Below are 15,984 nucleotides of genomic sequence, written 5' to 3'. Positions count from 1 at the left end.
GATGGATTTGGAAGCAAGGTTAAGGTGTTTTGAAGGCAGAGGGTATCCGTGCAAATTATGGTTCCATCCAAAACTATCCCAAACAAATGTGGTTTGGATAAATCCAGGCAGATGGCATCTGCCAGCTCACGTTTGAAGATCTTATCCAACTTTAGCTGCAGGTGAATATGCAAAATCGCATCCTCTTACTTAGCAGAGAAGTCTACGTACGTGCTTTAATGCATTATGTCATCAGTGAATTATTTTAATAGCGAATAAGGCTTTATTACTTTTGTTCTTGCTTTATTGCATTTGCTGCTCTACATTCAATATGTACAGCATTGGCACAATATAGCTTGCATGCTAGCTAGTGCATTAGCAGAAGAAATGGTAACCGTGTTCCAAGACCATAATACTTTGATATTGGTACTGCTAAAGCCCGGAGGAAAGGAAAAAAAAAAACAAACCAAAAAACAAAACCCCAAACCAAAACAAACCCCAACAGTTGTTGCATTTCAGGCTGTTGTACAAAGCTAGGAAATAATAGCTTATAAATGAAGCAAATTTAGTTCTGGAAGGTACCAAGATGAGACAAAATTAAATTAAATTAAATTTCCAAAGTACCAGGGGTATTTTTGGAGTAGGCTTTCAGGTTAAAACAGAACTGTGAGCAATTCAGGATAGCAATATAAATAAATAATTAAAAAAAGGGATGATAATAAAGAATGTAAAAAATACTTGGCACAGTATTTTAATATGGAGGATGCTTATTAAATTAACTCTGCACATAGGTTTAGGCAACGCTGAAAAAAATTCCACTCCTTGCTCCACAATTAAATAACAGTACACTGAAATAACAGGGAATTAGAAAATTATTGGAGATAAATTTAATGTGGATTAATGTTATTTTGATAAATGTGTTGAGTAAACTGCTCAATGTAGTAATCCGATTTGCCTACGTATATAACTGTCTAATAGAATGGATTTATGCATGGTGCTAGAGAGCATTGCATGCTGTAACTGCAGCGCTATGATAAGTAGAAGAGTCTTGAAGAGACGGGCATGACATGGAACGGAATAGAAATTTGTATAAATATCCAAAGGAAAAGAATATAGAGAGTTTAGTTTGAAATCAATCTTTCACTTGCCAAATTAATCTTATGCCTGTTGCATAAAAGTTGCTGCAGAACCTACGGGAAGATCTTGTATGCAGGGATGTGCCGTTTTTTCTGTTGACGTCGACTGCGGTAGGAGGACGCCGGCTCTCCCCGTGAACCTGGCCTGGTTCTCTGCAGGGGACAGAATCGCTTGTCCAGGCTTTCACTCTCTTTCTGGTGGAGGTGAACCAGGAACAACCGGCCCAACTTGCTGAAGTTGCTTTGGATTTGCCTACTACGGCCTTGGTGCATAAATTTCACCTCGTGAAAAGTCCTCGTGCTTAAGACTCACATGCAATTAGCTCCTCGAACGGCAACTTTTTTATAGCCCGTATGACCTTTGCGTGGCATCACCTGAGATGCGCAGTGGATGGTACGTACCATTACCAGGCTACCTCCTGCTGAGATGCCTCAGAAGAGGCGTGGGAGAGTACTCTTTGAGTGTTACTTTACCCTTCTCCCCACGCAAATTTGGAGTCAACTAGGAAAGAGATTTTCATGTAAAGAGCTTAAAAATCCAGCAAAACCTATTTAATTTTGTTATCAGAGAGCCAACGGCAAAGAACTGGTCATCTATGGCCAGTGACCCAGCCATTCAATATATCTCCGATATAAGGGGTCCCTATGTGCTTGCTTAGGGGAAAACCAGGTCCATCTTCTCCATCTGTGCTGGTTTTCCTTTCCCGCTTACTGCTCAGGAAGCCTTTTGCACAAGAACATCATGAGGCTCCACATGCTTAGCCTTGGCTTTCTCGCCCTTCCCTAGATTTGTACCTGATGGGAAAATAAGAGCAGAACAGTCTTTGTTTAGTGCGTTACGCTGAGCCGAGCACGTAGCCATTTAGCGTAACGTGCTCCTCTTGTGGATCCCATCACTGATCCATGTGAAGAAGAGGCGATTTGCGTTAAGGTCGGTAGGGAAGCACAAGCGCTGCTCCTCCGCTGCTCAGGAACTGCAGGAGGCATTTTTGAAGGCGAGGTTGAGAAAATTGGACCGCAGCACAGAGAGTGCGGAGAGGAACTTCCCTGGGCGCATCCGGAAAATGAGGATGGAAAGAGCTGCGTGTTACCGGAAGTTTTGGGTTCTGCGCAGTTAGGTGGATCCCTGGCGGGAGAATTGTTTGCTGTCTTGGTGTTTGTCACTGGTTTTTCTTGTCATCTTCCATCCTTTACCACTCTTAGGGAAACGGACAGGCCAAGCACCGCTAAAATTCTCTTAAAATTGCATTGCATTTGGTACGCATTCCTTCTTGTCTCTATTTTCAACAGTTATCTTTTTATTTGCTATTTCTGTTGAAAAAACATCCTATCTCAGAGGGGTGTAACTCCATGACTTCCCTCCCTTTGATTTTTCACACACTTCAAAGTTGTGAAAACACGTTTTCCAAGTAATTAATAATAAAGAAACCCTACAAGTGTGATACTGTCAAGTTGAACCAAGAAAAAGGTGAAGCTCAGGACCTGAAAAGTAGTAGCTTCTGAGTGGGTTTCCTATCAGCATTATTTTGAACTAAGTTTTCAACTTTATTAATCAATAAGACCAATATTTTTCATGGTTAAATGACATATGAAAAAGTGGGTATTTTATTTTTTTTTCCTTTTTTTTCGTTTTTAAAAGCTTGATACATGTAGCGTTGGATCAAGGCACATACAAGACTGGCCAAAGGGCGTACAAAGCACTTTGGTTTTTAGTTGAAGAAACAAATGATTATGGCAACAAAGAGTGGCTTGGGGTTTAAACATGAAATAGCTCATAGTTCAGTAGGAAGGCAGAAAGAAAACATGTTACCTTACAGATTTATCGAGGAATTTCTGGAAACCTGTGACAGTAATGGGCAGTATTCCTGACTGTAATGGCAGTATACTGAACACATACCTGTATACTGTTTGAGTATACACTTTGAAACGGCTGTATTCCCCAACTGTCTGTTTACCTTCGTCACTCGAGTTTTTGAGACCTTGCTTATATTGACTGGGGTTTTTTGTCCTGTTCTTTTTTTCTTAGGAAACTGCACTTTCAGCCCTTTTTCTGTTCAAAGCAGTTTCTAAGCGTTGTCTCCGTCCTCCTGCCCTTGCCTCCCAAATGCCTGTGACCATCCGTCACTGTTTTCTCTGTAATAAGCACACTACTGGTTTTGATAACCAGAAATCTATCCCTAAACCGTATCGACCCCCTTGGTTTCAGAGCCTAGCACATTTTTTTTTTAAATTCCTTGTTAGGAGTTTGATTATGCTTTCTTCCAGAGATCAATTCTTTTTTTTTTTTTTTAAACACGTGCCAACAGCTTCAGTCTCATGCATGTCATCTATTTGATTATTCTCTTTTAAATTGGATTTCACCATTGTTGAATGGATATATCCAGACAGCTGATATTGCCCATTACTACACGCAATTTTTTTGTTTATTGAATATTGTTGTGGTTTACAGATTTAATAGACCCAACATTGAAAGTTCTGTGAGTTTTTGCAACCACTTCTTGATCTTCCTGATTTGCCAGGTTCAACATTATTTTATTGATACCAAAGTGAAAAATGGCCTGTGCTTACACTTACAAGGATCTCAGATGAATGTTCTGACTGCTTGACACGGCAAGAAAATTCACTTTCACAGTCAACAAGTCATCTTACTCAGTAGAACACAAAAGTTAAATGGTCTGTAACTTCAATATTAGCAAGGAAAATACAGTACAAATTACTAAAAAATACTAAAATATAGAATTGTGGTCAGGTATCCCCACTACATTAATCGCAGCAGTAGCCTGAAATTTGAAACTTTTAATAAAAAGTTCTTAAATATAAATTATATGGCAAATGTACAGTACATTGCTTTGTCAGTCTTTTAATCCAGTGTTTTGCAGTAGAACAGCAACCGTTAAGTCAGTCTTTTCTCGTTTTCTTTAAAAAACAAAACAAAACCAAAAAAACCAACAAAACCCAAACCAGTCTTTCGTGTCCTTCAGTATCATGAGTGTGAATGATCTGAATCTGGAATACCACTGTCTCTGTAGCTCCTGTTACTACTGCTTTCACTGTGGCTGTTCTTGTACAGATTCATGCCGTTAGGTGGGAAAATGGTGTGTATTACAAATTCCTCCTTGGACACTTGGTCGTTGGTTATTGGTATCATCTGGAAAGAAGTCTCCCTGATTTCTAGGATGGAGTTATCCTTCTTGGTTCCCGCTTCGGCGTAGTCGTCTTTTCTCCGGCGTCCCTTGCTGTAGGCGCAGTTCCGGGAGAACAGGGACCCGTTTCTGTGGACGTACCAGCAGACCAGGGCCAGCAGCGCTATGGCCACCAGCGCCACCGCGCCGCCGATGATGGCGGCCAAGGGCAAGCTGGAGTTTTTGTAAGGTTCTTTCTCCTGCTCCCGGTTGAGGGTCGTGGTAGGGTTGTACATCTTCAGAGGTGCCGTCTCGGTCTCGATGCATTCGGGCGTTTCGTCGGAGAGATAGATGTTGCTGGTTTCCATGGGAACCATGCATACACGGTATGGCGATTCGGGTTCGAGGGCCGTGAGCAAATAGTCGTTTCTGTCGCCTGTAACTATCGTTTCAGTTATAGATCCAAAGGCAGGGCTGTGACCCATCTTGAGCCAGCTCAGTCTCAAAGCAGTCATTGGTAGTGCAACTTTCCAGGAGATGTGAATGGTCTCCGTGCTTACGGATTTCACAAATATTGTAATGATTTTGCGTACCGGGCTTGCTGTGGTTCTGTAGTTTTTGTTTAGGTTGGGAGTCTTGATGTCTGGTTGTTTGGTCACAGAAACCGGCCAGTGTCCCTGGGCCGGGTATAGCGTGTTTGGTACCGCAGTAGTGATTTGGATGGTGCTTATCACGCCATCGTCCTTACAATCGAACAGTTCCGCGTTGAGGTCTTTGATAGCCATTCCACGTACTTTTTCTGGTGCCTGACACATCAGTCCACGTACGTTAACTTTTAAAGGCAACGACTGCAGCCAGTCACGTACCCATTTCATTTTGCACCCGCAGTGCCAAGGGTTGTTGCGAAGAAACAGTTGTGTTATGTTGTCCAGATCATCGAAGACACCCTGAGGTAAATTGCTAAGATTGTTATTGGACATATCTAGTCGATACAACTGCCTTAAGTAAGAGAAAGCATTGGGTGGCACACGGTTGATGTGGTTTTCTTGAAGATAAAGCTTTCTTAGGTTTGTCCCCGGCAAATTTACCGGCGCGGCTGTGAGTGAATTGCGGACCAATGACAGTTCTGTAAGATTGACTAGATTCATGAAGACTTTGTCTCCTAATCCATGATTATTTAGAAGATTTCCGTCTAAAACAAGGCGTTTTAGATTTGTAAGGTCTTGAAGGGACAGCTCTGAAATCGTGGAAATACGATTATCATCCAAGCGTAGCTCTTCTATCGTTTTAGGCAAACCCCAGGGAATGGTGCTAAGGTGATTTCGAGAGAGAAAAAGAAGTCTGAGATAGATGTTGTCCCGGAAAGCTCCATCCTCGATGCTAACAGCGGAAACGGAATTATCATCCAAATGCAGTTCTTCCAGATAAGGAATTTGTGAAAGCGAATCATAAGTAATGGTCCTTATATTATTCTCCTGCAAATGCAGTTCCTTAACGTACTTAGGGAGGTTAGTGGGGAATTCATCTAGGCTGTTGTGGTATAAATATATTCTTTCCACCCTAAGCAAGTTCTTCAGTTCTGAAGGAATCCCAGCATTATTTATTTGATTGTTCTGAAGGAAGAGGGTAGTAGCATCCTCTGGGATTCCTGTAGGAATAGACGTCAAATCGCGATCATTACAATATATGAAACCCACATCACAGCGACATACTGAAGGGCATGGTTTGGCACTAACAGAATAAGGTGCCATGTCAAGTAATAGCCCTATTTTAGTCCAAACTAGGAAGATGCTCCAGGTTACACTAATCATGGTCAGGAATGATGAGATTTGTATACAGTTCTGATCTTCAACAATCTAAAAAAACCAAACAAACAAAATTATCCAGATCATCATTGAAGAAACTGCAATGAAAATTCAACTTCAACATTACAGAAGACATCTGAAACACGCATATTAAACTAAAATTCAAGCTCCTAGACACATTTTACTTTTATTTTCCTTACATCAATAATCGTACTGCTTCTTGTACCAATTCAATTAAGTTAATAGGTTATTCTGCATAGTAATTGAAAAGCACATAATCAAATACATCTGATCTGTGAGTTGTTTTGCTTAAGCAAGAAGGCCCTTTTCTAAGGATTCCTTCGCATTCCATGTGTAGAGACAGTCTTGGTTTGCAGATAAGTATAGAGCTGAAGTCACACCAGAGTTCAAGTAAATCATTCTATATCTGAAAGATAAGAAGTAATTCCTAAGCCAGCTAACTACCCACGAGCCCTTAAGTGAACTATAAAACCCTTAACCAAACCCACAAGTTTAGTGGTAGCTATTTTGGAGGTTCTAAAAAGTCCTAATGGCAAAGTATAAAATACAGACAAAAGAGCAAGGGCCAGCTAAGGACTTTTTGCCGAGGTTTTCCGAGTGCTCAACGTTACATCGTGCGTCTTACAAACACCGCAGCCTACTCTTCTTGGGTTTTGAACCGGAATGTTTAGAAAGGTGAATGTTACAATTGGTAGGTAGCTAACAACCTGACGTAGCTGGTAGAGCTACGGCTTTCTAGTTGACTGGATGGAATATTTCATTACATGCTTAATTTCATGTTTAAATATTTGTCCTTCTCAAAAGTCTTCCTACTAAGCAGTACACTAATGAGAGACTATTTAGAAGGTTTAACCACATTTTCCCATCTTATTAGTTCAAACTGTGCAGGGTAGGATAATATAAATTAACTCTTGAGACTGAAATTGTACTTTGCACCGGTAGTGTGTTTGTACATTGAGCTCAGGTAATTAGCATTTTTATAGCTTTTAAGACAACATAATTCAATTACCATTGTAATTAGGGTTGTGAGAACTTCTGCAAGATGACCTATGCGTTAAGCGGTGTCACGACCTTTTCTCTTGTGGGTTCATATATTAATTGAACTTTATTCTCTGAGGCACGAAAAGGAAAATAAATTAATATTGATCCTACCGTATTTAAAGGTATGATTAAATTTTGTGCTTGAGGATATCCAGTAAGAGAATGTCTTTCTCGCGAGTCGCTCTTACGGTTTACTCCATGGAGCTGTGTTTTTCTCGGCGGTGTTTACTCAGACGGTCCTTCTCGGTGGTGTGTGTTTCCTGGCTCCTGGCACGGTACTCAATGAGCATTCCAACCAAGATTTATCATGGTACATAAGCACACCAGGCCCGGGCGCAGAAAAGCTTCAGCTTCCCTCTAGTTTTGTCCTCGTGTAAAGTCTGTGAATGAAGAGCCTCTTTTGTTTGGTTTTAATGCCTTTAGCAGGAATTACTTCCTTTGTAACTCTTACAAACGCTTCTGTGCAGCGTAGTAGTCGGAGGTGGTAACTTCAGCGCCGCGTGATGGAAACTATTCATTATGCTGAGGCCTGAAGGATGGTAGCCTCTTCAGGAGGTCAGGAACGGGGCTGCTTTTTCCTGTCCAGAATTATCCGAGTATAAACTTTGTAGAGTAGCTACATCCTGATACATCCACGCCTCTTTGAGAGAACCATTATCCGACTCTCACTTTTTAACACTTCTTCCAAATTTGTAATGCAGGAAAGAATTCCTCCTGCGCTGCAAGGACACGAGTTACGCTACCGTAGAAACGTCAGGCGATTCAGATGGTTTTCTTCATTGGGAAAAAAAAAAAACCAAACCCAAAAAGAACACCCCACACTGCAAAAATATTATTTCCTTCCTGGAAAACTCCCCTTTTAAAGCTTTCCTTGAAATCTTAATTTCCTGCAAAAGTAAAAACAAACAAAAAAATTGGAATTAATAACAACTGGTGGACACTTAAGTATTCAGAGTTGTGTTGCATCCCCAATACAAATCATGCTATGCTTATTGGATAGATGACCAGTGCATCTTGTTTTCCCAAAATATTGGTATTTCAGCAAAATACAGAGCTCTTTAAGAACACGCTTTGCTGTTCGGTCTCATGGTATTGCAGTTTTGCTGGAACTGTCTTTTCCTTTCTTCCAATACAAAATAAAGTTATTCAATTAACAGCCAGTAACAAAAACCTTTGTAAATGACGTTTCCAACCTGAGGCTGAAACGGTTGCTTGCTTTGTGTTCCTGGCAAACTGAGGTAGATGATGATCCTATCCTTGGTTTTAAATGTACAAGGAACCAATTACCATTCAGTTTGCTAAAATATTCTTTTAGTATTTCACATTGGCAACGTGCTGATTCTGAACTGGGGACTAGCTAGGCATCTGCATCAACTCTTATCTGATAAGAGAGATATACAAGAGAGTTTTGTCCATGAAATGTCCTCAACATGCTAAGCTGTCTGAACTTTTAAGCTATTCTATTCGTCATTTTGCATGGTGGAATTGGTGCTTAGATTAGCATTTTATCTGATTTTTCCAATTTAAAAAAAAAAAGAAATATTTTCGATCTTGGTTGTTCTTATTTCTTGAAGGACTCTAATTATTTGGTTATTTTGGAATGATATATTTTAACTCGGGCTGCTTCATATCGCTACTGCAGAAAAGTATCCAGCAAGATAGCAAGTCTGTATTCCCCGAGAGCATGTAGGTACTATCTGCCTGAAACAGAAATAGTTAAATCTGAAATTAAAAAATCCTTAACTTCTACTTGCTTCTCCCTTTTGTGGCTTCATGTTGTCTGCTGAGGTGGGCACAATCCTTGGTACTGACATGCTATGAAGCAGCAGCATGCTGAGTAATGCTTGCTTAGCTCCCCCCCTATGAGCTTAACTAGAGTAGTTTCTGGTCCTTCATAAAATATGAGACCTAAAGAAAAACAGCCTCTGTGTTAAAACTGTCTTTTGCAATTTGAAGCAAGTCCATCATTAAATAGATCGGTAATACTCTTACAGCAACAGGAAATAAGCAATGATACAAAATTATTGACATAAATACAAATTATGCTGCTCCTTTTCATAGAAAAATGTTGACCATTAAAAAAAAAAGCCCCCCCCCCCCACTTTAGAGATGGTGTGACTGTCTAGTGAGGGAATGGTAAAGCCTTTTTCTCTCCTGATGCTGCTTTCGTGCTCATCTGAGCTTTGGCTTTGCACCTTGTTATCAGCAGTTGTGTAATGAAAATAGTTAACTTAAAATGAGAGACCCTCACTCTGGCCTAAATAAGTATTTTAACATGTGCTTTATTGAAGGCAAAAACTCAATCTGCGTGGCCACATTTTAGAATATAAAGGAATGCATGTTTTTTGCTAACTTATGTAACTTGGGTAACTTACACAATCAGTATTATAAAATGGAACAAAAAGGCTCCATGTTCTTGCAGTATCTAGTTTTCTTGGTCTCTATTATTGAAGTGTTTGGGGAAAGAAGTCCAGGCTCTATTCCTGAAACTTTGAAAAAACCAGTTGCTTAACAGCTGTAGAAAAAATGGTATCTCTTAAGAACTAATGTGAACTTCTGATAGACGGTATTTTCTGGAAGTATATTGTGAAGTAGGAATGTAAATTTCTTAAATAGCCCTATGAAGGCTGCAATAACTTTTAAGTATTAAAAAAAAAAAATCATAAATTTTCTTTAGAACTGAGCTGTAAAAAACAGGTTACTCTTAAGCAAAAGAGAGGCTCTAGTATGCATATATTACATATATACATATACACACGAGAAAGTAAGTTTATTTGTTTTACCTTTCTAGCATATAAACTGTTTCCTCTTTGCTCCATTTGATAGTCATCCCTTCATTTATTGCTGCTATTATAATAGCAGTAATGTGTAGGATTAAAATGAAAGCACTAAAGCTCATTAAGTTCTTGGAATTTTTTTTTTTTATCCCTTCTCTCAAAATTACATGAAAACAAGAGAGAGAAAAATAAAAGCAGGTCTCTTTGGAGAAGACGACACTGTTTCAAAAATGTGGATTAAGACTATACCCCCCACTCCCTTTTCTAAACTTAGAATAGTTTTCTTCAGGTTTTGATTGTTTGATATCTCGCACTTCCCTTTTATATCTGAAGCCATAGCTGAAAACAATGTTTTTGCATATCAAAGGCTCCAGTGATCTGTCTACAGAGAAGAAGGGAATCCTGCTGCCATGCTCCAACTTTCCCCCTTCTTGAGCCGACTCTAAATATTCCCTGACATCAAGTCATTATAGCTGATCCGGCAGGATGAAAAGAAAAGTGACCCCCACTGGTACAGACACTGCGCGTCCAGGTTTCTGCAACACCAAATCGGGAGGCTTCATGGACACATGGTTTTGAAAGAAGCCATTACTTTTGTACAGAGCCGATTTTAGAAAGTATGTGCTAAAATTCAGTTTTAAATGCAAAAATGACTTTTTTTTTTTTTTTTTTTGGTAACAGAAGTAACATTGGAGCAACTGAACAGCAGCTTTTTTGCTTATCTTTATTCTGAGTTGAATGTTTTCATGAACTTTGCTGAACTGCATGGTTAAATTACTTTTCCTGGGACACTGTGTATGCAAATGTATTACTACAGATAGCGGTAATGCCTGAGCCTCGCACGTGTACTTATCGCTGTGGTACAGCTAAGCAGGAGGACATCTTATTTTAAAATGTTCAAAGTAATTTGCGCTATACGAGAAAAACGTACCAAAGAAGAACATTGTATTTGCTATAAGGTATGGAGTCCAGCTGGCACTCCCTGTCCTGTAGGCAGGCAACAGCAAAGAAAAAAAATAAACAAAATAGTTTTGGTATACTTAAAAAGTTGGGAGTTCGTCTAAAAACAGTGCCAAAGAGATCTTTTCTTTCCAAGCTGTGATAAAACGTGAATAAAATCAAGACCTGCCTCCCTGGAGGTCACACAATGCTTATTTGAATTTCTAATCTACCTCTGTGTTTTCCGGCAGGAACTCTGGTAGTTCAGTGGCTTCTTTCTAACCATCAAAATAACAGGGGGAAGGGACACAACTCGGTATTTTTAGGTAATAAAATGACAAGAGTATCATTTAAAGGTAACATTAGAATATTCGTATTTGCCCAGCCTAACAATTTTGCTCCATCAGTGCACTTACATTCCAGAATTACCTCCTTATTTGTTTATAACCTGAAATGTATCAGAAACATAAAATGTGCTTATCATCTTTTAAAATACTTGTGAAGTCTATCTGTTGCTTATATTGCCAGTTCAGCTTACAAAGGTCATGCTGCCTCTTCAATAGCTTCACCAACTTAAACAAAAAATATATTCCACAGTGCTAATCTACACTTAAAACAATGCCCAGACTTTGTTTTCTTTAAGTGTATTACTCAGGGTTAGTTGATAGTGACAGCAAAATGCTTTCTAAGCACCCTGTCTAGGAGCTGCAATTTCCACGATCATCATATTTCAGGAAGGTGCCCCAGCCTTTTGTTTGGTGCTAGGCAAGCAGAAGGTCCTCTAGCTGTCTTTCCAAGGGGTAAAGAATGCAAAGGATTTTTGTTCAAGTGAGAGCGAGCCCTTCAGTCAGGTTGTAATCTCTGTGCTTTGGTGAAATTTAGGGGTTTTCTTCTGCTGGAGAAGGTTTTATTTACTGGGAGAAAATGTGCTCCCCCCTCCCCTTGTGTTGTAGTTGAATATAATACTGCTTTTGTCTTCCTCGTTCTAACTCGAGCGTCTTAAAAAAATGCAAATTTTGATGTGATCTTCCCTCAAATGCAAGTGAATCTCACTTAGAAATGGACTCTGAGGAAAAGCTTGACTCCACGCCTAAGATGAGCCAAACCGGTATTTGCTGTAGAGGACAAAAATAAACTACGCGTTTCTTCTGAAGTTCACTTCTAAAACCTTTCCTAGTTTTGAAGATGCTAGGTTGAAAAGATCCAGGCTGTTACGCTAGTCCTCCTCACTCTCTTGTTTTGACTACTCTGCTTCTGCAAAGGTTGCACCTTAAAAAAAGCACTTTGAGGGGGAGTGTTTTGCAATGGCTTTTTGTTTGGTGTTTTTAGTGCTCTTTGAGTTTAGCCAATTATGGCTTCTAGGTTTTCTTTTGAGAGCTGCTGCTGAGGGAACTTGCCCGTGCTTAAAATAAAAGAATAGAGAACAAACGTTGCCATTGTTCAAAAGTAAACCCCCCCCCTTTTTTTTTTCTTCCCTCCTCTTGACAAGTTTAGGTGGAATTATACCTGATTGGGAGTTCCTGGCACAAAACGTTAGGCATGTAAAAGTATTACTTAAACCCTGGATAAAGTTTCAGTAGTTTTGTTTCTTTCCCTTTTTAAAACAGTGGTTTGCTTACTGAATTTGCTCCTCAAAAACTAAGACTTTAAAAATCATGAAGCTGTAAAACTGCTTGAAATCTTACAGCTCCTGAAAGGAAGAACAGAGTTGGTGATGATATATATAATGTATTTACCAAACGCTTCTCAAGATGCCTGCCCTGAGTGCAATTTGGTCACTTATTAAAAATAAATCTAAGCAATCACATATTAATTCTTCTGTGCATTCCTGTGCTTTGAAGTGATTAAAGAAAAAAAAAAAACAAACCCACTTCAGAAATAACTAGCCATTAGCATCCAGGCTTCCTGCTAGAAGGAGACAAAGATGGCCATCTACCAACTGAAGCCACTTCAAATAACTGCAATGCAAAGTTTGCAAACTCCAGCAATTGCTTTGATTAGTCACCGTCGCTTTGCATAATATCTTTCAACTCTTAGCTACTGGTGACAAAGGAAAAACAAAGAATGAATGAAAAAAACCCAAAAAACCCCAACCCAGAAATGCATCTTTTTTTTGCTCTTGCTGTAAGATATATACACTTTACTTCTGGAGATTAAAGCTTGCTGTGAGTTTACTACAGAGTTTTTTGCCCACTGGGGGGTGGTACACGCTACAAAAACTGCGCTTTTAAGAGCCACAAGTCAGATGTTTTTTGCTGCTGTCCAGTTTTCTCTGCTTTAATTACAACAAAGTCTCCTGTTGAGAAAAACAGAGGCAGCCTCCAAAGGAGGGAATTAAATAAAAAAAATAACCACCCCCCCACACACTTTCAGAGAGTTTACAGAATCTTATTTCCAATGCTGATTGTATTAACTACAGTATTTATCTGGTCGTTCTCCAGTTAAAGTAAGATTGTACGAATGTACATTAAAAAAAAAAAAGAATTAGCATTTTAAATATACGCCAAGGGTTGTCACTCTTTCTGGTATATAAGAGAAGCACAGAAGGCAGGAAAAAATACAGCTTTTAGAAGTGATTAAATGTGGATGGAAAAATAGAAAAGCTTGATAGCAGCATGAATAGAAGGATTAGAATAACCTCAGTATATTTTAAGATAATTGGCTTTCTATAAACCCAGGTATCCTTTTGTTTATGAAATATTTGAAAACCGATCTTAAACAGGGCTGCATTGTATGGTTTTGGAATAAATTAAAGGAAACTTGAGGGTGGGTTTTTTTATTTTGAGGGAGGGAGGGAAGGGCACACTACTGAAACCTCTTAAGTATGACCTAATGTGTGGTATATATTGACAAGGAAAACACAGACTGATCTTTCTTTTTTATAGCAGATAATTCTTTTCTTTGTACACTTGAATTGACAAATGCATTTTTCACTCTAATTCAAAGAAATGTTCATTAAGACGCCATATCCCCAGGCAACAGAGGGTGAGCATAATTGATGCTTCTATCTTTTTGGGCAGTGTATTATAGGCAAGGAAATTGGGGTCAGGATAATGACTTGTTTTTTTTAAAGCCTGAACATTTTCAGCCTCTTCTCTCTATACTTTTTCGCTGCATTAAGGATTTACATGGAAATGCAATACGTGAATCTTCTAAGTGGCAGTAAGAAAATGCATTCAGCTGACGTGCTCTTTTGCAGGAATATGTTTTAATTGCGAAGTAATTCTGCGTTTTGGGGTGAATCTGGCGTACAAAATACTGCACTGTATTCAGGTAACTGGCCAGAATTGATCCCTTGAAGAAGGGAAGCCTTCAGTCCAAATTAGTAACCCATGGCTAACAGCACTCCACGAATTAGTTAATTACACGCACTCGTCGTGGCGTTTTGCAACGCTCCTCGCAACTTTGGATGCACTCAAAGAGATTAAAATTTAGGCTGCCTCAAAGAGAAGGACCGAGCCAGAAAGGCAACTGTCTGTGCAAGAGCAGAGCTTTTATTTGCCAAGGGGGGCGAGCGCAAAAAAAAAAAAAAACAACCAAACCTGGGCAGGAAAAAGAAAACAAACCCCAAACCAACAAAACCACCCCCCCCCCTCAAAAAAAAAATGAGAAAGCTGTGGCTAGATGCTGCAAGCTGTGGCAGATGCTGGGAAGCAGGACGGCTGCGTGGGGCGGCGGTGCGCGGGGAGCCGCGGGGGATACGCGGGCTTCGCCTGATCAACTAAGTTGCGGCTCCTAATTGTGTTCGAGGAAATCGGTAAAACGGCAGACTCCGGCACATCCTGCAGTCGCGAAACGGTTTCTCGGGGCGAGAATAACGTAGAGATGAGGTGTGCAAAGGACTAAGTGGAGGAAATATTTATTTGCGAGCCATTTACAAATGCATTTGCCGTGTGCCTGCAGCAGGGCAGACAATCACTCAATAAACTGAAAACAGCGGAAAAGTTGATTAAAACTAGGCGAGGACCTTCTGAATGCCAGGGGGATGATCGGCCGGCTCTTCTTCCCAAAGAAAGTGGGGCGTTTTGGAGGAAATTTGGGCCTGTTGCATTCTTTCTTAACGTATGTGCAACCATTTTGTTCCCCATCTCCTCGCCCGCAGACTTTGTGCGTGATGAGGAGAGGCAGCAGCGGGGAGGGGGCAGAAACGCTCTCGTGGGTTTTTTTTTTAAATATATGCAGCAAGGTGCGGGGGGGGGGGGGGGGGCAAGTTTCCAAACCAGGGGAGAAATGCGGGGTACGGGCAGGAAGCTTCCCCTCTCCGTTAAAACGAGGGGCTGGGGTCCCGGCACCGGCGGAGCTTGGCCCGGCGGAGCTGCTCTGCAGATCCCTCCGGCTTTCCCTCCGCCGCCGCGGAAGGTGGTTTTGCGCTCTTTCTCCCGGGGCCGGTGCAACGCTGGCACCGCGCGGCCAGTTTCGGGAGCAGCGGGCTGGCACCCCAAGTATACGGCCGGTGGAGGGGGGGCAGAGGCCGGCTGCAGCCGCCGCTGTGCCCGCGGGGATGGCCGCGGCGCTCCGCGCTCCTGCGCGCCCAGCCAGCAGCGGAGCTTCCCCGTCGCAGCGCCGTGCCCGCACCCCCGCGGCTCCGGGGTGCCCAAACTTCCCGCCGCATCCTCCTCCTTTAGCTCCGCGCTCCCCCCACACCCCAACCCGCGCAACTCCCGCGGAGAAAGCGCTTCTCCCCGCGCTTACCTGCGGGGCACAGAAAGGGGCGATCCGATCCAGGCTACGCCGCGGTAATTCCACTCGTGGCTGGGGAAGGGCGCGGGGAGACGCCGGCAGCCGGAGCCGGGCGCGGAGCGATGCGCGGTGCTGAGCGCTGCGCTGGCGCGGGGCAGCCGCGGAGCTCGGCGCGCGCCCTCAAGTCGCGGCGGCAGCGGCGAGCCGCGGGGGCGGGGCCAGACGTCACCGGAGGGCGGGGCCGGCGGGAGGGGAGGGGCGGGGCGCGCGGCGGCGTCGCTAGGGGGAGCAGCAGGCGGCGCCATGGCCGGGCGGGGGGCACTCGTACCTGTGGAGAGTTGGGGGCGTGTGTGTGTTTCTCCGTTGTTTTTTAACTTTTTTTCCCCTTTTTTTCCGGGAGAACAGCGGTGGTGCCGCTGCTGGCTGCGCTGGGAAGGAGGTGGGTGCCCCCTCACCCCTTCAGCGTTGGGACTTAAACCCCGAG

At 41.9% G+C, this 15,984-nt stretch overlaps 2 protein-coding genes across 4 annotated transcripts in view; one reads left to right on the top strand and one right to left on the bottom strand.

Annotated features, from left to right (window-relative positions):
* The window catches only part of MACROD2 (mono-ADP ribosylhydrolase 2), an 892,353-nt gene that overhangs the window by 102,448 nt on the left and 773,921 nt on the right, over positions 1–15,984 (top strand). The window lies entirely within an intron of this gene.
* FLRT3 (fibronectin leucine rich transmembrane protein 3) lies at positions 2,698–15,695 on the bottom strand. The gene is made up of 3 exons (XM_054819957.1): positions 15,513–15,695; positions 7,216–7,991; positions 2,698–6,093 (listed from the first exon to the last, which is right to left on the bottom strand). Exon 3 carries the CDS (start codon positions 6,046–6,048, stop codon positions 4,099–4,101), a length of 1,950 nt encoding a protein of 649 aa, XP_054675932.1. The 5' UTR covers positions 6,049–6,093; positions 7,216–7,991; positions 15,513–15,695; the 3' UTR covers positions 2,698–4,098.

Source organism: Grus americana, chromosome 3, assembly GCF_028858705.1.
Source record: "Grus americana isolate bGruAme1 chromosome 3, bGruAme1.mat, whole genome shotgun sequence".
NCBI classification, from domain to species: domain Eukaryota; kingdom Metazoa; phylum Chordata; class Aves; order Gruiformes; family Gruidae; genus Grus; species Grus americana.
This window is presented reverse-complemented; position numbering and strand designations above follow the sequence as displayed.

Excerpts from the sequence above, each read along its gene's own strand:
- FLRT3 (XM_054819957.1), bottom strand. The coding sequence starts at position 6,048 with ATGATTAGTGTAACCTGGAGCATCTTCCTAGTTTGGACTAAAATAGGG.